At 42.1% G+C, this 23994-nt stretch overlaps 1 protein-coding gene across 5 annotated transcripts in view; it reads right to left on the bottom strand.

Moving 5' to 3' along the window:
• AK9 (adenylate kinase 9) overlaps window positions 1–23994 on the bottom strand; it is a 245383-nt gene that overhangs the window by 164540 nt on the left and 56849 nt on the right. For 4 of the 5 annotated variants that reach the window (XM_084624320.1, XM_084624317.1, XM_084624318.1 and 1 more), the window contains 7 exons: window positions 22202–22276; window positions 16798–16896; window positions 15118–15257; window positions 14857–15037; window positions 10975–11119; window positions 6879–7010; window positions 5897–5938 (listed from right to left, as the gene is read on the bottom strand). In XM_084624320.1, coding sequence (XP_084480446.1) covers window positions 5897–5938; window positions 6879–7010; window positions 10975–11119; window positions 14857–15037; window positions 15118–15257; window positions 16798–16896; window positions 22202–22276 — 814 coding nt within the window. The remainder of the gene's footprint in view (window positions 1–5896; window positions 5939–6878; window positions 7011–10974; window positions 11120–14856; window positions 15038–15117; window positions 15258–16797; window positions 16897–22201; window positions 22277–23994) is intronic. The other variant, XM_084624319.1, reaches the window with a different exon arrangement.

Below are 23994 nucleotides of genomic sequence, written 5' to 3' on the forward strand. Positions count from 1 at the left end.
ACATGCGCGGTCCCCATCTCATGCCGCTTCAGGTGGTTAACTGGCGCTGTGCGACCAATCCCCCCTCTGTTCCTTCTCTACTGCACTCTGGTGATAGAACTCTGAAGCAGATGGTAGTGGAGTACCCACAGGGACACACGTCTTGAAGAACCTCTGTTACAGCACAAGGTAAGTAACTTTCTCTTCTTCTTCGAGTGATGTCCCTGTGGGTACTTCACTACCTGGAGAACAGTGCCCTCTGATGGATGGAGGGGGCTTTGGAGTTGAAGTAGTAGCAGATGAAAGTACTGTGTGACCAAATAGGGTGTCGGAAGATGCATGTTGTTGCAACACATAGTGCCGTGTAAACATGTGTGGTGAGGTCCAGGTTGCGGTCCTACAGATTTCTGAAATCAGAACATTGTTGAGAGGACTGATATGGAGGCTGATAGATTCCTGGTAGAATAAGTATGAATCCACATAGGGAGTTCTCATTCATGCTGGAGATAACAGTTTGATACAGTCCGATATCCATTTAGATAGCCATTGTTTGGAAATAGTGTTGCCTTTTGATCGTTTGAGTGAAATGAACAGTTTTGGAGACCTGCAAAAAGATTTTGTTCTATGGATGTAAAAGACTATAGCCCTGCTGACATCCAATGAGTGTAGTCTAAATTGTCATCTGCCCGTATGTGGTTTCGGAAAAAGCGTCGGTAAGTATATAGGTTGGCTAAGGTAAAAGGATGAGACAACCTTAGGTAAAAACTTAGAATGTGATCTGAGAGATACTTTATCTTTGAAAAGGATTGTATCAGGTGGGTCTGTCATGAGAGCTGCTAGTTCCCACACTCTCCTGGCAGATGTAATGGCCTCTAGGAATGCAACCTTCATAGAGAGGTGTAATAATAGGTAGCCACGGGCTCAAAAGGGGCCTGCTGAGGGTGTGGAGGATTAAGCTGAGGTCCCATGGCAGGTTAGGGTTCCTAACTTCTGGATAGGAGCGGGAGAGACCCTTTAGGAAGTTTTGGAATCTAAACTCCTTTAGGAAGTGTTTAGTAAGTGGATGTGTGAAAACAGAGAATCCATCAACTTTATGATGAAATGTGGTGATGGCTGACAGATGTACATGGCTTGAACTCATGGAGAGGCCCGTTTGAGTTCCAGTAAGTGATCTAAAATGACAGGTAAGGGGGCTGACAGAGATGTAGTCTGTTTGCGTTGGCACCATGAGTCAAATCGCTTCCACTTATGTACATATGTGAGTTGGGTAGTTGTCCTACGGCTGTTTAATAATATGTTTTGTACCTCTGAGGAACATGTCATTTCAGATCCTGAGAGCCATGTAATAATCAGGCTTTGAGATGAAGACTTTCGGGATCTGGATGGATGATGCGACCTGTGTCCTGTGATAGAAGCCAAGGCAGAAGCGGGAGTGTGCGTGGTGGACAGACCACCATGTGGAGAAGGTAAGGGTACCATGTTTGTCATGTCCATGTGGGGGCTATTAGGATTACTCTGGATCAGTCTTGTTTTATCTTGTGGAGTACACAGCTAGGAGGGGGGTGGGAGGGAAGGCATATAGGAGGGGAGCGTTTCACTTGATGAGGAAGGCATCGCCCGGACAGTGTCAACCAAGTCCTGCTCTGGAGCAGAACTGGAGGCATTTGGAGTTGTGTGGTGGCAAAGAGGTCTATTGTTGGGAACCCCCACATCTGAAAAATATCTAGGATTACCATGTATTCAACTCCCATTCATGATCTTGATAAAACTTCCTGCTCAGGGTATCTGCCATGATGTTCTGGCAGCCAGGTAGGTATGATGCTATAACATGGACATTATGTTTGATGCACCATTGCCAAAGAGGCATCGCTTCTACATATAGGGAATGCAATTGCACTCCCCCTTGTCTGTTTATGTAGAACATACAAGCTACATTGTCTGTGAGAATCTGTACCATTTTGTTTTTGATTAGTGATAGGAAGTGAGAACAGGCATTTTGAACTGCTTGTAGTTCCAGCTGGTTGATATGAAGATGGGACTCTGCCATAGACCATCAGCCCTGTATAGAGTATCCATGGTTATGGTGAGCAATGGTGGATTCTATAGTAATGGCACCCCCCTGCTGACGTTGTCTAGATTGGCCCACCTTAATAGGGAATCCCTGACTGTATTGGGCATGATGATGAGCTTGTTTATGCTGTGCATGTGTGGGACATAATTTGTCTGGAGCCATACTTGTAGATACCACATGTGTAGTCTTGCATGTCAGACGATGAAGGTCCTGGCGGCCATGTGGCCTAGGATTTGTAGGCAAGTTCTGGCAGACACTTGTGGGCTGTTCTGTACTGTTGAGATCAAGGCGGTTAGAGTCAGAAAGCATTTTGTTCATAGGGAGGCAGTTGCTTCGAGGGAGTTGAGGTCTGCTCCAATGAACTCCAGGCATTGGACAGGTATTAGAGTAGACTTTTGTATGTTTATGTGAAGTCCTAAGCTGGTGAACGTATTTATTGTATGTTGGGTGGAGTCTATGGCTATCTATAGTGTTGATGTTTTCAGCAGATAGTTGTGTAAGAAGGGGAATATCATGATTCCCTCTCTGTGTAGGTAGGCAGCTGTGTCCTGGAGTTAGGTTCCAAAGAACTTCCTTTTGGACCCCAGCTTGAATCCTGCTTAGCTATACCTTAACCAATCATTTTAAACTAAAGTACTACAAAACAGTATTTTTCAACAATCCTAACCCATTATGAAACAATTCTTTAACCAATCATACCCCACCACCTTAGTTGATTTAAATCTTGCAAAGTTAGTTACGCAACAGACCGAAACAATCAAAGAATCAGACAGAAACCATACAGATAAACAATGGAGAAATAGAGACCATAAAGGCAAAATAATAAAGTATAGATTTCACAAGCGCAACTGTTGATAAGTGATTCCTTGCCAGACAGAATGCTATCAAACACAGTTTTCTTTAACCATCTTAAGATCTGTTTCTTTATCTGGCAATGGTGGGTACTATTAGGACAAGAGCGCCTTCTTAATGGCTCAATATTACATTGTTTTGGAAAGGACCTTACAGAAGGTCTGAAGCTGTTGGGAATGCTGTGGGCTTTCTTTTTGCTACTAGTTTATGGATCTCCAGAGACTTAAGGGTTGCCCTTGAATCCTTAAGACTATGAAGTCTCTCTTCTGTTTTATTGGAAAACAGTGAGGGACCTTCAAAAGGAAAGTCCTGAATTGATTATTCAGGCTGGCTGATGACTGCTGCCAAAATGAACACTGCATAGTGACGGAGAAAGCCGTAGCTCGAGATGCAGTCTGCCTCATCCAGGTTTGCCTGCAATGTTGTCCAGGCAGATAATTTGTCCTCCTCCACTATTACAAAGAACTCCTGCTTTGTCTCACCATGATGCTTGTCTTTGAACTTCAGGATATTACCTCATACGCTGAAATTGTAGTGACCGAGCAGAGCTTGCTAGTTTGCAATCCTAATCCTGTGGAATAAAAAGTTTCCTCCCAAAAAGGCCTAGCTTGTTTGCTTCCTTTCCCTTTGGAGTAAGAAGCCTAGAGTCCCTGACTCTCTTTTTCACTGGCAGCAGCAATCAACAGGAAGCCTGAGGAGGGTGGTTGTAGAAATGTTCAAATCCCTGAAAAGCGACATAATAGCTCTTCTCCACCCTTTTAGCAACTGGAGGCAGAGAAGTTGGAGTCTGATATAAAATCCTGAGAGACTGCAGGATAATCTCATCAATAGGGTGAGCTACCCTAGAGGGGCCTTCAGAGGCAAAAATGTCCATGCGCTTGTGTGACCTTTCCTGTACCTCTTTTGTTTGGATATCCAGAGCTGCAGCCATCCTCCTCAACAAACCTGGATGAGCTCTGAAATCATCAGGAGGGGGAGAGGTAGACTCATTCACTACTCCCTCATCAGGTGATGAAGAAGAAGAGGCTAAGTGTGTTGAGAGGTCCCTCCTCCAATTCCTCTACAGAAGACTACTGAGCACATGGTTCCATCTGCATGATACTGATCTTAGTACCAGGGGAGAGAAGATGATGACCATCCTGCAGATGCTCCTGTGCCTAGCTGATGTATAGAGGTGGGAAGGGAGCAGAGAGGCTCGCTAATCTGGAGGGAAGACCCTAGGGGTCCAACAGGGCCATTGGTATTGAGGTAGGACTCAGCTATGTGAGCCCACTGGCTCTTAGAATGCTGAGGCTGTGATTGGTACCACGGCAGGCAGGCACCCTACTGGGGCTACTGGGCATGCTTGGGTCACAAAAGATTCCACTTCAGAGTCTGATGAGGAGCCCCTTCCACACACCATGGGGGAACTGACCCCATTAGTACCAGAGAGCCAAGTTCTGATTCTGGAGAAGGAGATACTGGCAATATCATTGCTGGCTTGCCTCTAGATGGAATCCTATTCAGAGGTGACATGAGAGAAGAAGTGGTCAGTACACAACAGTGCTCTGGGGCTGAAGTTGGGACTGTAGAAGTGTGTAGTTCCACCAGTACTGTGCAAGGTTCCTGAATCCCAGGAGAAGACGGCACTGATGGGTTATGGATCTCCCTGACTATCTCAAAAACCTCAGGCGTTGACAGCACAGAAAAGGGGTCCTGTGTCTGCACTACCGAAAGGTGTGCTAGTCATTCAGAGATTGGTCTCAGTGCACCCTTTCTGGTTCTGGATTCAGCAATCCCTCCTGGTTTATAGACTGCTCCTGGGAGTGCGACTTCTTTGAGCACCTTTCTGAGTCCATGTGTCCACTCAGAGCCTTTGTAGTAGACTTGGAAGACCCCAGTACTGAGTCTTTAAGAGACTTATGCAGTCTCTTCTTAGGCACCAGTGATGTGGATCTGCCTGTGGACTCCGTCAGATCAAGTCTAGCACTCCTGACTGACTTGGATGTTCTTGGCACCCATACAGAGTGGGAAAGTTACGACAGTGGATGAAGCATAGACTTCCTAAGCAGGTAGTCAAGTCAGGCAGCCCTGTCCATTTTCTATTAGTATTTGAAACCTCTACAAATGTGACATTTGTCACTTAAATGAGCCTCTCCCAAACAAACACTTAAGTCAGCTGAGGTGTGAGTTATTCACTGGCATAGATCTATTACATGAACAACAGGCCTTGAAGCCAGGAGAACAGGGCATTACTTTGGTACCAAATTGGGTACCCAACTAGGCACTGGTAACCTACACTAAAAAATACTAATCTAAACTTATTCTTATAACTATTTACAGATATCCTATACAATACTAAAAACTTACACTACAGGTATTATATGCACTAACAAAGGGAAGATAAGTAGAGACAAAGATCACAGCTCCAAAAACAACAACCACCACCACCACCGCTAGCAGTAGGAAGGAACAGAGGAGAATTGGGGGCAGCGTGACCCTTTATACCTGTGTGCAGTGGCATGAGGCAACATAGGCCCAATGGGTACAGCTGAGGGAAAAGTCTCTGACAACTGTGCATGAGACTTGCGCATATGTACAGTGGAATGGACATGTGCAATCACTCCCAAATTCTAGCTGTTTCTATGCATTCCATCTATAGTACATACATTAATTTCCATCTTCAATAATTTTAATATGTTGATATATCTGTAAATTCTGAGATGTCCTAGGTACCACTGAGGGCCTGACTGGTTCCACCATCCTTACTCGACATAATGGAGGGTTGCTGAAATGGACCCTGAGTAATTATATTAGATAAAGCTCCCACCATTTAATCATATATATCGCATATGAAATTGCTTGCATGTCTTACAACACATGCAAATAGTGTCAGGGAGAGACTAAGGACTGCAGAATTGGCCCCAAAGTTTATATCAATTACATGCATGGTATATATTTTACCTGAATTATATTTCAGACACTTATGGGTTAGAGTGTATTAATCAGTATTACCTGATGATTCACCTTCTTGTTCTGAAGAATTGTCAGTCTTTTCTGTGTGAACATAAATATTAATACCTATTAACAGTGCAACACTAATTCATTTGTTTATGTATAATTTAGTTAATTATACCTTTAGAATGTTTTTACATAACTCATGTTTACACAGCTCCAACTTCCATTCCTTCACAGCTCACATCCCCTACACCCAAGTCATTCCTTACCCATTCCTTCCTAATACCCCATATCCTAAATCCATTACAAAATATAAAAATTTAGATAAAGTCAATGGCAAAGTATTGTAGCTGGATTGGTTGTGGAGGATTATGCAGGTGTGTGAATTGAGTATGTGGAGAAGATATGAAAGAGATAGAGCTGGGTACTCAGCGTGTGTGAGTTGAGAAGGAGTATATGGTGTGGAGGGATTGGTCAGTTATGAAAGAAAACTAAGCTGGATTGTGAAGGCTGTGAGTTGAATGTGAAGGAAGTCTGAAACTGGCATGGACATGTGGAGATTGTAAGGAAGGATGAATCAGATGTGTGCCTTCTGGAAGCATAAGAATTGCATATGTATAAACAAAATAAAGTCATTTGAAGTATTGCTAGTGTATGCACCATAGCCCTTAGTACTTTTTTTCTTAGCCACCTATGAAAACCTCTTATGCTGTAGAAAAAAAAAAGTATGGAAACTCCAGACTTTTCACCAAAATGCATGCCTAACTCTTATCAAAGTCAATGGGATTTTTTTGCACATGGAGAAATGTAGCATTAGTATCAAGAGTACCTAACCTCCTCACTGCTTTCAGAACAGACTGCAAAACTCCCATTTTCAGTTTAGCTTTTCCGCAGAACAACAAAGAAGGAGATTTAAAATATTCTGACAATGGAGACGAGAAAAGGAGAAAGGGAAAGAAATATATTTTCTTTTTTGAATATAAGGCACTTTGATAGCACATAATGGTTGTGGGACAAAATAGATAAACATTTCTTTTACCTTTGCTGGTGTCAGATCTTGTAACTCTACTCTGATCTTCCACGCTTCTTTCTTCCTCAGGCATAGTGGTCTCACTTTCTTCATATTCATCTGTTTCTTTGTAACTACCAGTTTCTTGGGCATCTATTGCAGCTGTGAAATATCATTACATTTACAGAAGTCAGAAGCATTTACAGAAGCATAAGACAAAAACACATTTCTTTGAAATTACTTCTTTGACCCTAATTTCAGTAAGTATTTGTCCTGAATAAAAACAGAAGCAAAGTACCTGAAAAAGTTAAAAAACAAAAACAGAAAAAGCATTTAAAAACATTATACTGCACACTTGACGTGAGAGTCTCAATAATCTTGATAGAGTGCAAGGATTCTAAATATTGTCAAACTTATCGTTTTGTTTTTTTTGGAACACAGAATGTCCAAGAAATATGATGCAACTGCTGGCTTCCTTCCTACAACTCAGCATGCTGGTAGCCTCTATGAAGCCAAGAACAGGAGCAGCAGGGGCTTGGACAACAGCAAAAGAGGAAAAACACAATACCTGCAACCACTGGTCTCCTCCATGAAGTTAGAAATACCACCAGCCACCTCCATCATCCCCTCAACTCTCTTGTGTAGAGACATCATTTTCCCTCCTCAATTTTCTTGACACTGTGATCTGACAAGAAGAGGGTGCCTTTTGTACCCTGTTCTGAAGACCTTTCTTTGTGTGCTGTGCTATGACAGCTTTGCTTTTCTGATCCCCATGTGCATGATGGCCAAAAAAGTAGAGTAAAGCTGTCAAGAGCTGCAGAATTGGAGGTTTGGGATCATACTGGAGGTGTGAGCCTTGTGTTCTCAGCTGTGATGGGCATAGGGAGATCAAGCAAGAGGGGACTGATATCTGTGTGAAAACCAATTGTTTAATACCTATTAACTATCAAACTAGTTCATCATTGGGTCTTATTTAAAAGCACAGGGCAGCGGCTAACAGTTACCCTAGTTAGCAGCTCTTACTGTTTAGTACAGGTTGGTGGTTAACAGAATCAGCATGATCCATGTTCTAACCATGGAGGTTAACTTTTTTTTGTAGTGGTCAGAAGTGGTAGGTGACTCAGCTATCCTTGTTCTAGTCAGTCAATGTGAGTTCCATGTAGAAAGTTTGTAGAAACACACGTCACACTGACATTCTTTAGCTTCATTCAGTGCACAAAATCATTAAAAAATGGAGGAGGAGAGTGAGGCAGAAGATGATGGAAGGATATAGGACATTCTCATTAGTGGGTTGATATCTCAAAACCTTCAGGAAAGTTCATCCAAATTTGAATGGATGTTTTCATTGGTTACTTAATGTACTCCTAAAAAGAAGAGAGGGTTACTCATCTTGTGCAGTAATTGAGGTTCTTTGAGATGAGTGTCCCTGTGGGTGCTCCACTGCAGGTGTCAGTGTGTCCCTGTGTCATAGGTCGGAGATTTTCGGTAGCAGTGCTTGGTTTGGGCACGCGTGCATAGTAGTCATCTTGTGGTGCCATTGGCACTCCATCTAGCGCGTGCATGACCTGCCCCCTTAAGTTCCTTCTTTACCGCAGAGCTCTTTTAGCGAACTCCGAAGTGGAGAACACATATCTCAAAGAACCTCAGTTACCGCACAAGGTGAGTAACCCTCTCTTCTTCTACAAGTGATGTCCCTGTGAGTGCTCCACTTCAGGTGATTGTAGAGCAGCGTCCCACTATGGAGGGAAGAGGCTTCAGATTTGCGTGTGTTGTTGCAGAGAGCACAGTAAGACCTATTATAGCATCTGACATAGAACTTTGAGTGATGGCATAGTGATTTGCGAAGGTATGCACAGAAGCCCAGGTAGCTGCCCTGCATATGTCAATTAGAAGTACATTGTTCAAGAAGGCTATAGACATTGCTATGGAATGTGTGGAGTGGTATTGTGTGGGGGTTTTGTGTTATGCAGTCGATAGCAAAGTTGGATACACGTAGAGATCCATTTGGATAGTCTCTGGGTAGATATTGTGCATCCTTTGGAGCGTTCTGTTGTGGAAATAAACAGCCTTGGAGATTTCCAAAAGGGCTTGGTTCTGTCTAAGTAGAATGCTATGGCTTGCCTGATGTCTAGTGTATGTAGAATGGCCTCTTGTGAGTTTCCATGTGGTTTGGGGTAAAATGTGAGGAAGTGCATCGGTTGATTTATATGAAAGGATGTTGATATTTTAGGTAAAAATTTTGGGTGTGGTCTCAATGTGATCTTGTCCTTAAAGAATATGACATGGGGGGGAGGTTAGCCATTAGTGCCCCATTTTCACTCACTCATAGCTGAGGTGATCGTGACCAAAAATGCGATTTTCATGGATAGACGAAGGAGTGAGCAGTTTGCCAAGGCTTCAAAAGGAGCTCTGGTGAGGCATAAGGACAAGGTTTAAATCCCATGTGGGTGTAGGTTGTCAGACTTCTGGGTAAATGTTCCGTATGCCAGTGAGGAAGTGTTTAGTGACTGGGTGTGCAAATAGGTAGGTTCCCTCACATGTACGGTGAAAGGCTGTAATAGCCACTAGGCGTACTTTAATTGAGCTTATGGATAAGTCTGATTCCTTCAGTTCCAGTACGTAGTCCAGTGGCGCTGTGACTGCAGTCAACTGTTTTGGTTGGCACCATAGTAAGAATCTCTTCCATTTTTGGAGATAAGTATTGTGAGTTGTGGATATCCTGTTATTAAATAACGTTTCACTCATTCTGAGCAGACTAATTTGTAGTATTGGAACCACATAGGAGTCACACTTTGAAATGAAGTTTCTCTGGATTTGAGAGGAGTATCCTGCCTTTGTTCTGTGAGAGGAGATCCACCCACAGGGGAAGAGTTCGTGGAGCACAGACCACTATGCGCATCAGGTAAGATTACCCTGTTTGTCCGGGCCACATTGGAACTAATCAGTATGATATGGGCCCTGTCAGTCTGTATCTTATGAATTACTTGTGAGATTAATGGTATCGGTGGGAATATGTACATGATTGATGCATCCCGGGTGATAAGGAAGGCATCCCCCAGTAACTGGGGTCCCAGTCCTGCCCTGGAGCAGAAGAGTGGGCACTTGTGGTTTATTGATGATGCATACAGGTCTAGAGGGAAAGCCCCATTTCTGGAATATTGACTGGAGTATTATCTTTATTTCCCATTTGTGCTCCTGGGAGAAATGTCTGCTTAGTGTGTTCTGGCACCTGGGGAGGTAGGATGCCGAGATGGTAACGTTGTAGAGTATGCACCAGTTCCATAGTTTCATGGTTTCAGTGCATAGTGAGTGGGAACAAGCTCCTCCTTGGCAATTGATATAGAACATGGATGCTATGTTGTCAGTCAGTATCTGGATTGACTTGTTCCATCTGTAGTACACCAGCCCTACAGTTGGTGAGCTTGGTAACCCCAGCTCTATGGCAGTCCCCCAGGTGGACAGCCCTCGAGCCAGGGGCCCTGTAACCCGTGATCCCAGCAGCCTGCTAGGCAAGCTGTAAGGAGTGGAGGAAACATGGAACTGGGAATAATTTTTTAATGGAATAGCAAAAATTTCTAGCAAAACTGAAATTTTCACCTCTAAAATTTTGATTTTGTATAAACTGAATTTTGTGCTGGAAAATCATTCTGATGGAAAATTCTTGACCAGCTTTAGTCAGAACAATATTTTGAAGCTCCTTAGTGTATAACAATCACCCACAACTCTAGAACATTTATATTCAGTGTTCCACTTTGCCATTTCCCTCATTTAATCCCCAATGTATATACACATTTAGTTAATATTTAACATATGACTTCCTTAATATTCTAATTACAGTTTTTCTGGAAAAGATTCTGGCTTGAAAATAAAATTGTGGAAAAGTACACAGCTTAATACTACATAGCATAACCATAGAGTAGACATGGCTGGGTAAAACAGTCAAGCCCAAAGAGAAATCCCATGCTTTGTGTAATTACTTTCCAGAACAAATTTACAACTCTATAACCATGATACCATTTATATGTGCTGATAGGGAGTTTAAAACATTCCCAAATAGTAGCTGTTTTATTTAACTAACCTAAAAGCAAACAAGACAGCCCAAAAAGCTGGGAAACACCTTATTCACCTTGCTCTTTTAACATTTTTTCTACTTCCAGCTTATTTTTCACTTTTGTAATAGCAACATCTATTGCAGCAATACGAGCTTGCTCAATGATTTTTTCCTTTGCTTTTTCCATACATGGTTGAATAAGTTTGTCCATATCAAGAACCTAAAGAAAGTATTTGAAAACATAAAAATAAATCTGAATAATGAAATCTTAATAAAATGTGATACATAGGTAAACATATGCATAGATTCAGGCACAGATAACCCAATTCTGCGATCAGTTACAATAGTGTAAATTTGGAAAAATTGCACAGATTTCAGTGAAAGCGGCATTTGTCTCATTGTTTGTTTGTGCAGTGAGTAATTTTCAAGTTATGAATTTTTCTTCTCTTATGTGCAAAAGATAAGACACAGACTCCTCACACAATTAATGTAAATAACTGACATGTTCCCCATAAGGGAAAACTTAGGAGTACCATAATTGTAACCTTCAAAATAGGTTACTTTCCTGTAACTAGATTTCACAAAGTTACTGCATTTTTTTCCACAAATCCATACATTTTGAATGTACACACTAATGAACCACTAAGAACATAAATCTAATTAAATGGTCTCAGCATCTCTCTGAAGAAGAGATGTAGGGGGAGAGAAGTGTAATCCAACCCCTGCAATGTGCTGAGTGCCTGCTAAAAACCCTCTAACCATTAAAATCAATGGAAGCTGTGGATACTTAGCACCTCTCAAACTCTGGCCTTGTATAGTCAAGATACAAGATTAAATTTTGTTTCAATTTTCTCTATATCCTCCAATAAGGGCTGTCTATGCTCATACAGTCACAACATTTATACAGTTAACATAAGGAAAGATATTATACTAGTAAAAATAAATTGCTGTCTGACAGTATTAAGGTATATTACACTGCATAGTAAACCAGAGTTCTGACTATGTTTAAGCTCAACCCCTCTATGGTCCATACACAAAGCCCTCTAACACATGCCAGTATCCTCTCACAACACGGGCGGGTGGGCTGGCTCACCCAGGGGTATAAGTATGAGCCCGTTTTCTGCTGTAGCATGTGTCTAAGCCCACCCATTTAGCAGTGAAGATAGCAGTAGCAGAAGCCCATGTTCTAAGGCTTGTGTTCAATCTGCCAATGCTATCCCACAATTCTCTCCTCCAACTTCCCATGTGATTCCCTTGAACTGGAAGCAACCTCCTGGTTCAAATACAGCTCCTGGGCATTTAACTCTTCCCTTTCCATGCTGACTGTTCGATTGTTAACACAGTTATGCCTTGCTTGTTGCCCACCACCCAGCACACTAACTGGCCAGAAGAACACGCCAAGATACTGGCCAAGATGTGGTGTGAGGGGAGCAAGATCCATTACTTTTGCAGGAGTACAAGAAATCTGCATGTTTATGAAGCCACAGTAAAGCGGCTGGTGGTACGGGGGATCCACCAGACTGGTAGTCAGGGCTGGGAACAGAGTAAGTACCAAAGGACTGCCTATTGCAAAGTGAAGGATGGGAATGGTATGTCAGAGAACAACTCAGCTTGCTGCCCCTAGTACAGCAGTTCTCAACTGTGGTCCACCGTTTGTTCAGGGAAAGCCCCTGGTGCACCGGGCCGGTTTGTTTACCTGCCACGTCCGCAGGTTCGGCCGATCGCGGCTCCCACTGGCTGCAGTTCGCCGCTCCAAGCCAATGGGTGGTGCGGGAAGTGGTGCGGGCCAAAGGATGTGCTAGCTGCCCTTCCCGCAGCCCCCATTGGCCTGGAGTGGTGAACCGCGGCCAGTGGGAGCCACGATTGGCCGAACCTGCAGACGCGGCAGGTAAACAAACTGTCCCGGCGCCAGGGGCTTTCCCTGAACAAACTGTGGACCACAGTTGAGAACCACTGCCCTAGTACAAGGAATTTGACCGGTTGTTGGAAACCGCGCATAGCACAGAGTCTGCAGTCCTGCATGACAGTCTGCTGAGCAGGGATGGCATGCTTATAAACCCAGGAAAAAAGGAAGCAAAGACAAGGGACACTACTGGAAGAGAGCCCGGAGTTGCACAGAACAGACCACAGTGCTGCCGCCTGGCTCAGATCAGGCTACACAGGAGGATTAGATATCCTGGGTCAATAGTTGGAGGACCTGTTTGGGGATGACCCTGGGGAGCAGTCTGCAGAGGAAGAAACAGCACAATAAGCCCTGGAGCCAGAACCTGGTAGGTAGCAGTCACCATTCTTAGTGTTATTGCTGTTAAGAATGGGAGGGATTTCCAAATTATGCCCAATATAATTGTCATTACATGCTGGGTGTGTGTGTGGATTTTGATTGTGCTGAGGCCAGTAGCCAAACCATTTTTCTGAACCACCTCAGCCTGACACCACTTGGGATGTAAGATGAACTCCGGGACTGGAAAAAAAATTAAACAAGCAGCAAGCATTAACTTTTTACTAGAAACACAGTTCTTGTTTGAAAGAGGTTTGGGGTATTAGCCTTCCGAAGCACAGATTCTTTTTTTTTTTTTTTTTTTGCATGTACAGTTCTGTTAATAAGTTGGCTATGCCAGAATGCCCTCCTGGCACACTTGTAGTCTCCTGTGCTGCCTGGATTAATCAGTCCTATTTGCAGTGGTGGATGTATTTAGTTTCTGGGGCCACTGTCTGGTCATGGCATGCTGTCTGAGTTGTTGCAGTTCTTGTCGGGGGGGGCGGAGGTTCTGGTCTGGAGCCACTCCTGCCTGGCTAGCCCCTGGAGTTCTGCTTCTGAGGGTCTCCTCCCATCCTGGGGCCCTGGGCGAAGGTCACTTGGGGGTTGCTTGCTTTGTTGGAGGCACACTTTCTGACACTATTCAGAAGAAAAACTAATGTTCCTCCAATACCAGGAGATACTGGATTGTGCTATTCCAACCAAGGAATGCTGAGAATTTTCAGGAAGAATGGGGAGCGGATCACGCTGAAGCAGATTGTTTCTTGGTGCCCTTCTACTATGGCCTTTAAGGGGATGGTCTCCTGAGTCACTGGTCCCAACAATAGTGGTGACCCATCAATCATCTCCATCAGGTCTGGTGCAGGTTTCGGCAGGAGGGAGATCTGCAGGGTTTTGGCTCCTTTAGCAACTATAAAGTTGGCAGCAGCCCCACAGTCCATCATTGCTAGTTGTGGGGGGATATGCTGCACCTGCCCCAACTCCTGCAACTGTAGAAGCAACTGGAAATGCAGAGAGGTACCATGGTTCCCAGATTGGGTTATGCTTGAAGACGGTGGGATGGTTCCAGAGCATGGAGTTCTGGTGATGCCCAGGCCAGACATGCCTACTGACCTGACTCATTGCAGGGAGTGTGCAGACCCAAAATAGCTTAGCTGGATGTGTTTGTGGGCTCAGAGCACTTCGGGTCAAGTATTGCAGAATGGATAAACAAGTTCTCCCACAATACAACATAAACCAAGCTCTAGAGTCACTACACCTAGCAAGGGTGCTAAGAACCCAAGGCTATACCCCCCAGAAGGTACAGCATCATACCCTTCAGTGTACCACAATATAGATATGCTGGCCTAGATAAAGGGCAGATATGAGGTGTGTGTATCAATGCAAAGTACATGCTTGAAGATGAGCTTGGAAAGCACGGGTTTGCATGCGCAGGTACACAAATATTGGTCTACTATGCGGTATGGACATAGCCTTAGTGGAATGAGTGGGTGGCATGTATCACTGTTTGAGATCAGACATATCGATAGTATTCATATCAAACTGCTGTGACTAAAGACAATCTGAACAATATGTACTACATTTAAACAGAAGTGAAGAGCATATGTATGGTATCTAACATCCTTACTACTATTCAAATAACATTCTAAAATCTGGAAGTCTAACCCTACAAGTTACTTAAAATATTTATATATACCCACCTTTCCTTTATATTTATTTGCAATCCAGTTACAAAGAGTTGTTTTTCCAGATAATGGAGGTCCAAATACTAATACTTTACAAGGAGGAAGTGGCATAGGTGGTAGCAGATAGGGACGTGGATTCAACATAAAAGCTCTCAATGCTTCTTGAGATGAAAATAAATACATTTTACCTAGAAAACTTTAAAAAAATTGAAAAATATACATGGTTAATCTTAAAACATAGATCTAAACACCCAAATCATACCAAATTTTACTTACCTGACAGCTAAATCTGGAAGCCCCATTACAATGTTACCCTCTTTTAAAGCTACAGGACATGCTCGACCCCACCTGCTTCTACACCATCGGTATCTAGGTGCTATTATTTTGAGGGATGAAAGAGTCCGGAAAAGTTCATCCTGTTAATTAGAACAACAATAAAAGTATATGTACCTTTTCCCCTATATTTTGTATATGCCCCATTTTTTGTGGTTTATCATTTTGAAATATTTTCTAAGAAAGTAAGTATACCCTTTTAAAGAATTGTTGCATTGTGCTTAGTAGCTATTTTAAAACCAAAATATGAATGTGAATTGTGAATGTGAATTAAGTTTTTTTCAGACTAGCAGTACTCCACTGTAAGGAATAACTATCTGAGATATTTCATTTTTGAAAATAACCCTGTTTTTTTAAAAAAAATGATTTGTAGTAAAAATGAATATATACATTTTTAAAATAGCATCAAGCACTAATAACTTACATTATATCTTCAGAGCTGGTATTACTAAAAGACTCAATAATAAACTAAAGGAAAGTTTAAAATGCTAATTTAAAGAGAGAAAGTGAGTCATAGCAGATTGGGCAGTACAAGTAATCCCTAGCGAAGGAGATTTGTATTGGAGGGGCAAAGAGGAGACCAAAAGCTGAGGAGATGCAAACACCTCAGTTTTAGGTTTATGGAATGGAAATGCCAATTATGATATATTAATCATTTGACAGAACTATTTGCAAGACCTATCAAACAGAGGATGGGAAACATATCCATTACCAAAATTACTTTGTCTTTCTCAATACACAGGAGCCTTATTCATTGACCAGTCACAGGATCTATTAAAGATGTATTCTGTGAAAATGTATTTTTTTCCTGTAAAAGTAACTGTAGTTAGGAAGGTCTCACTGGCAACTTTTCAAATCTTTGATGATTTGGTGACACAACAGGAAAGATCACTGTGCATGCTTATTAGTATAAAGGATGTCAAAGGATGTCCTACTGATGAGCCCTAAGATTTGTCTGTCTGTAAGACATCTATGTTCTCAGTTGTACATAGCAGGGACACACGGGACTTATCTTTTTCAGGAGACCTCCCTACAGAAATGACACACAATGGTGAAGATAGAAGAGGTCAACACTATCTAGCTTATTTCCACTTTATTGTGGAAAGTAAAATGTGTCTGTTTTTAGGAACTGAGCACAGGGAGTTTTTATTTTTGTTTTTTATCAGGTATGTCACAAAGGCTCCAGGGGAAAATGGAAATGGTATGAAACCAGCCTGCTGATGGGATTTTTATTCTTTGACCAACATTTTCTTTCAACAAATCTGTTTTTATGAAGGATTTTCTCTAGGTTTTTTCAAAATAGGTCCAGTCCAAAGCCTTCTTAATCAGATCCAATACTTTTTACGATTAAAGGCATACGCTTCCCATACTTGTTTTATCTAAGAATATTTACTAAATTTCTGATCTGTACATGGGTAGGTGTGAGACTCATTTTTTTAAATCCACTTATTTGCCACATTAGCACACTGTAGATGCCCCCAGTGCTTGAATTTATAATCTTTGATGATAAAGCAGGGTGTTTAAAACAAAGTTATCATAGCAAAAGTACATAATATGAAGGATAATGCACAAATACTGTAATTACTGTAGGCAAATTTCTAGAAATGCAAATATCACACTTACAGTTTCCATCCCCTCTGAGAGCTCTTCTTCTGGGTTTTGAAGTCTGGTTATAAGAGCTCCATTTTGAAGGCCCATGGATTGAAGCCGGGCTATCACTGACTAAAGAAAAAAATTATCTTGAATAAATTAACATTTAATATTGTTTTTGTGATCTGAAAAGATCCTTGATGTGTTTGAAAATTATAACTTGGTATTTATATATTGCCACTATACACAGCATTCAGGGCCGTCCTTAGGATTTATGGGGCCCTACGCAGTATTATTAAACTGGTGCCCCTATGCCCGAGGCAGCAAAGAATACCAAGTCACCCGGCCTGCCTCACGGTGGTGGAGAGTCACAGTTCCCTGCAGAGAGCCCAGTACCTGCCCCCTCACGGAGAATGTGTGGCGCTGACGCATTTGGCTCCGTGAATACATCCCCTGTCTAAGGAGATTGCAGTGTGCACTGAGTGTGCGGGAGCCAACCCGCTCTTACCTGCTGTCATGGGTGGTGGGTGAAGCTGCCGCTTGGGGAGGCTAGCTCCCCAGCCCACCTGTGACCCCGCCCATACTCCATCCCTTCTCTGCCCCAGACCCCTTCCCCACTCTGCCCAGGCCCCACCCTCTCCCCCACTGTCTCCCTCCCCCTCCCTGATCACTCCCTTCCAGCCAAATCCCTGAACCCAAATGAAGCAAATGACATTTGAAAAAACCACTCTTCTGCAATTTCTTTCTCAAGAAAATGCAGCATGTTTTCCACTGCACGCCAGAACAAGAAGACAGGACATGCAGAAGGTACCTAATTAAAAGCACTAAACTTGGGAATAAAAAATGTCAGTCACAGGTTTTCTGATACACCCTGAAGTTTGTCAAAGATTTATTTGCAAAAACTTTGTAGTAAGGGCAACTCAGCTGTCCTGCTGAATACAACATTAAATATAATGGAATACATGATGCAGCTCTTCTTTGTTTTACATTTTCTTAATCAGTATTTCTAAGCTGATTTTATATTTTAAATGTACTCTGAAACCTTCATAAAGTAATCATTGTAGATTACTACATATTTAACTCACTGAAACAAAGCATTATTTTAAATTAATCAGTCAGAGGTTTACTGTGTTCATAACAATGTTCATTGCTTTTAGAAAAAGGGAACACTAATTGACTTTGTGTGATCTCCATAACAATAGACATGTTTATGAAATTTCACCAACTTTAAAAAATATGTTTCCAAAGATTTTAGGCATAACAAAGGATTTTATATCTTACTAAGGTAATGATTTTGCTAGAGGGTCCTCTTAAAACTAGTTCATCAAATAGTCAGGAGTAAAGAAAGGGAAACTTGTTTGTCCAGCTATCTGGCAGGAAAGAGGTGTTGTCCCTTTAAGGGCTCTCTTCAAGGATTTCTTAGAGATCTGATTTTATCATCTTCAGCAACACACTAATGAAATATTTTAAAAGCAAATTTTAAACTAAGGTCCTGTAGACTAACATGTTCTGAGTAAATATTACAGTAATGCACAACTGTTTTTGTCAGTAAATTCAGAAACTCTTGAATGACTCTTTAACAGTTTCAGTGTTGTACTAATAGGTCTGGCAGGCTGGAAGGCTTTTTCACTTTTAAGTTACTAGATCCCCTCTGGAGGATGAGTCACCAGGCTGTAGGAAGGGTCAGAACAGGGATAGGAAGAGGTGGGAGGGTGGACACTATCATCCAGGGGTGCCCCAAATTTTCAGGTGCCCTACACAGCCATGTATGCTGCATATGCCTAAGGACAGCCCTGACAGCATTGCCCAGTAGTACAGCCAAGGGCCCTGTTACATATTCAGCAGAGTTCCCATTGGATGTTCAGTGAGGATAGACCATGCAGAAACCTCTTACTTCAGTCCTAACCTTTCTGCCCCTCTTCATAAAGTGAGTCCCATAATTGTAAATGGTCTAGAGCTGGGGATGGAAAGATAATACTGCAAAGGCTTTCTACTCATCAGCGTGTAGGTGATGCAAAGGGTTTTCATGGTGTGTGATGAAAGGGGTGAGGAGAGAATTGAAATGATTTCCCTTGGTGATCAGAATCTGTTTATAGACCTGGGAGTTAGTACAAGTTTTTGTTATTCATTAAGCAAAAATACATTAAAAAAAGAAGCCTGTCAATGGGAATTAACTGATATTATTACAATGTAGTTAAGATACAAGCTCCTGCTTAGGTACAGGAAGTATGCATGCAAATATTCTTGAGATCAAGAAAGCAAATTTTGCCATGATGAGCATATAATGAGCTTTACCATTATTCAGGGGTGGGTAGAAACAGACTGTGGGTATTATTATACAACTAGACTATCTTTAATATATTTATTCATATTGAATCTATTTTACTGTTTTGATATAAATTTGGGCTCCAATTCTGCAAACACATACACGCTTAATTTTATTACCATGAGTAATAAAATTAAGTACATCAAGACAAGTAGTAAAGTTAAGCACATGTATAAGTGCTTATTGGAGAGTGGTCCTAATTCGTATTCAGGGAAGTGAGAATATGGTGAAATGGCAGTGATGGAGTACTGTCCATGAGGTTGAAGACATTCCCATTTTTTTCATTTTACACCTCCCCCTTACTGCCCCATGTTGCAGCAACCACTTGTGTCGAGGTTCCTTCCCCACTCTGAACTCTAGGGTACAGATGTGGGGACCTGCATGAAAAACCTCCTAAGCTTATCTTTACCAGCTTAGGTCAAAACTTCCCCAAGGTACAAAATATTCCACCCGTTGTCCTTGGACTGGCCGCTACCACCACCAAACTAATACTGGTTACTGGGGAAGAGCTGTTTGGACGCGTCTTTCCCCCCAAAATACTTCCCAAAACCTTGCACCCCACTTCCTGGACAAGGTTTGGTAAAAAGCCTCACCAATTTGCCTAGGTGACTACAGACCCAGACCCTTGGATCTTAAGAACAATGAACAATCCTCCCAACACTTGCACCCCCCCTTTCCTGGGAAATGTTGGATAAAAAGCCTCACCAATTTGCATAGGTGACCACAGACCCAAACCCTTGGATCTGAGAAAAATGAAAAAGCATTCAGTTTCTTACAAGAAGACTTTTAATAAAAATAGAAGTAAATAGAAATGAAGAAATCCCCCTTGTAAAATCAGGATGGTAGATATCTTACAGGGTAATTAGATTCAAAAACATAGAGAACCCCTCTAGGCAAAACCTTAAGTTACAAAAAAGATACTCAGACAGAAATAGGTATTCTATTCAGCACAATTCTTTTCTCAGCCATTTAAAGAAATCATAATCTAACACATACCTAGCTAGATTACTTACTAAAAGTTCTAAGACTCCATTCCTGGTCTATCCCCGGTAAAGACCAGCTTATAGACAGACACACAGACCCTTTGTTTCTCTCCCTCCTCCCAGCTTTTGAAAGTATCTTGTCTCCTCATTGGTCATTTTGGTCAGGTGCCAGCGAGGTTACCTTTAGCTTCTTAACCCTTTACAGGTGAGAGGAGCTTTCCCCTGGCCAGGAGGGATTTCAAAGGGGTTTACCCTTCCCTTTATATTTATGACAACTTGTCTGGCTGAAGAACAGGACAGGACTCCCATCATTGCTCATCAACACCGTCTTTTAGTTAGGAGGAAAGTTGGCTATAAAGTGACATGAGAATTTAACTTCAACTACAGGGGCTAAGCCCACAAACTCTGTAGACCTTCTGGGAAATGAAAAACACGATCCAGAAATGTAATCCATGTCTCGCATTGCAATGCCACAATACCATTAAAAATGGCTGAATTATTTTTTAGGTTAAGCTATGCTAAATTAATACTGTAAAATATATTTTATTAAATAATAATTGAAAAACATTAGTACAGTATAATCCCATTTATCAAAAATCTCTACATTAACTGAATCCCTTTCTTGTCCCCTTTGTATCTCATGCTGGGGGACAAGGAAGGGGTTTGGACAATGCAGAGGTTCGGATAATAGAGCAGCGACCCCCGGACTCGACTGCAAGGAGGAGGAAATCCATGGCACGCCCACATCTTGAAAACTGTGCAGATTTGGTCGCCCCATCTCAAAAAAGATATATTGGAATTGGAAAAGGTTCAGAAAAGCGCAACAAAAATGATCAGGGGTATGGAACGGCTGCCATATGATGAGAGAATAATAAAACTGGACTTTTCAGCTTGGAAAAGAGATGGTTAAGGGGAGGATATGACAGAGGTCTATAAAATCAAGACTGGTGTAGAGAAATTAAATAAGGACGTGTCATTTACTCCTCCTCATAACACAAGAACTAGGGGTCACCAAATGAAATTAATAGGCAGCAGGGTTAAAACTAACAAAACATTTTTTAACATTTAACATTTTTTCACACAACACCCAGTCTTGAACTTCTTGCCAGAGGATGTTGTGAAGACCAAGACTATAACAGGGTTCAAAAAAGAACTAGATAAGTTCATGGAGGATAGGCCCATCAATGGCTATTAGCCAGAATGGGTAGGAATGATGTCCCTAGTCTCTGTTTGCCAGAAGCTGGGACTGGGTGATAGGGGATGGATCACTTGATGATTACCTGTTCTGTTCATTCCCTGTGGGACACCTGGCATGGGCCACTGTTAGAAGACAGGATATTGGGCTAGATCAGGGGTGAGCAAACTTTTTGGCCTGAGGGCCACATCGGGGTTGTGAAATGATATGGAGGGCCGGTTAGGGAAGGCTGTGTCTCCGCAAACAGCCTGGCCCCCACCCCCTATCCACCCCCTCCCACTTCCCGCCCCCTGATTACCCCCCTCAGAACCTCCGACCCATCCAATCCTCCTGCTCCTTGTCCCCAGACTGCCCCCTCCCGGGACCCCCTGCCCCTAACCGCCCCCCCTGGGACTCCACCTCCTATCCACCCTCCCCACCCCCGCTCCCTGTCCCCTGACTGCCCCGACCCCTATCCACACCCCCTCCCCCTGACTAGGATTGCCAGGAAGAGGAGGACAAGCTCCCAGCTGTGGGGCAGGCCCATCTGCTACTGAATGATTCCTGCCTTCTCCATTATCCAAACTCTCAATTATCCAAATAAAATCTATATCCCCCCAGGCTATCTGGATAATCAAGAGTATAATGTAAATGCCTTTATATCTTCATCCATGCTAATAATGGTGTTTGTCAATTTAACAAATTATAGTAAATGATGCCGATGATAACCTGATGCAACATGATATGGCTTGTTGCGAAGATATGGAATGTTTAGTAAGCATAATCAGATTTCTTTTGGTAGTAACAAGTGGAACAGGCATCCAAAAGAAGATATTTTCTAGCAATAGCATCATGAGTTATAGAGCAATAATGTTGCCAATATCATCTTAATAGAGATGATAGGTATATAATTTTCTAGTGTAAATTGTCTTAGTTTATGTGCAGCATACTTACTGAAAAGAGCTCATTAGGGTGCTTATTTCCATCCAGTTCAATAAGATACTGAGAATCGTGCTCGGCCATCATATCCTGTATGTTTAAGAAAAAAGACGCACATACACCCCTTAATTGAGTATAACCAACCAATTAATGACATTGGGTCTGATCCTGTTCCCATTGAAGTCAATGGCAAAACTCACATGAATTCCCATGGCAGTAGGATTCAGTCCATAGATTAAAAACAAACAGCATTTAGACTGCATGACTAAAAGTCTGGGTATCAATCCAAAGGCATCTGGAAAGGAGCTTCTATTTTAATAGTGAAAATTAAATGTCATGAGAATTTCAAAATTATAGTTACAGAGAGGCCATAGATCAAATAAAAAATCATAGATCAAGCCCAGCATATTTTTAAATATCTAAAGAAATTAAGCTTAAAGACAATATGACCTTCAACTCCTAATAGTCTCTGATAGGACTTTCCGCCCATAATAGTCTAGGCTGGCAAGGGTGAGAGTCCTAACTGTCCTTAAGTTTATCAGATGAGTCATAGACCTCATTGCCTGGAGACTGGAGTGCGAATTTCTGACACTGAATTTCTATGGGAACTTGAATGATTTACCTTTCTTAGCCTCAGTTTCCTAATCTGGAAAATGGGGATAATTATGTTTATCTACTTCATAGGGATGTTGTGAGGCATAGATAAACAACACTTGTCAAGTTCTAACTGCAAAATATCGTTGCCCCTTGACCAGACTAGTTGGTCAATATTTGAGGCGTTGCCAGGTTGTTTCCATTAGGAAGATAAACTGATCATAGAGTCAGGTGTTTCTTTGATGCAATCGTATTTATTTACAAAGAAGGTATACAAAGTCCTGTTTCCCTGAGCACAGTAGAAACAAACAAGAGGAGTCCGTTTCCTTGCTCACAATTTCCATGTCTAACTTTCCAGCCACTACTCTCCCCAAAAGAAACTCTTTCACTTGGATTCCTCTCAGGGCCAAACTGACACTGCTTTTCTGGCTCTCTCCTGACTTTCTGCATGTGACCGCCACAGAAACACACAACTCCAACCAAAGAATGGCCCAGTCAATATGTTTCCAATGACTTCCAGGGCAACAACAATGAAACAGGAAGAGGAAGATCTGTTGGGAACTGTGAGGAAGAAGGTAGTAGAGAGAAGAGAAGAGAAGCCAATTGGAGACTGAGTGCTGCAGGGGCCTCTTCAATAGTGAGGGTAGCTGTACTTCACATACGTCCCTATCTAATGGAATATTAAACTGTATTATACTGTTATGCCACTAGGTGGACCAGGTGTAAAATACTTTTTTTAAAGTTAATCTTAGCCATACCTGACAGTGTATTAAATGATCTTATGCTGAGCACATCTGATGTGCATAAGCAAGCTATGTAGCCAGTCCATATCAGGTACAGAAGTACATGACATGGTGTCAGAAGTAAACTAAGAACAGAAACAGAAGGAAAACAGCAATAAAGGTTGCACACAGAAGGAACAAAGCAACAAAGACTGCAGGATCTCATCAACATGCCACTCTTCAGTGCCCCAGAGCACTTTAGCTTTGACAAACGTTCAGAATGGACTGACTGGAAACAATATTTTGCCAGATTTCTCACAGCTCCACAAGGAAACTAATGATATACAGGTATCTTCTTTAATTCATGCTATGGGGAAGCAAACAGAGCATATATTTAAATCCTTTGACTTTACTGAAGACAGTCACAAAGATGACTGTGAAAGCGTTCTGGCTGTGTTTGATGTATGATTTCTACCACAGAGAAATGTGGCT

This window comes from Lepidochelys olivacea (genome assembly GCF_965140295.1).
Source record: "Lepidochelys olivacea isolate rLepOli2 genome assembly, chromosome: 3".
NCBI lineage: Eukaryota > Metazoa > Chordata > Testudines > Cheloniidae > Lepidochelys > Lepidochelys olivacea.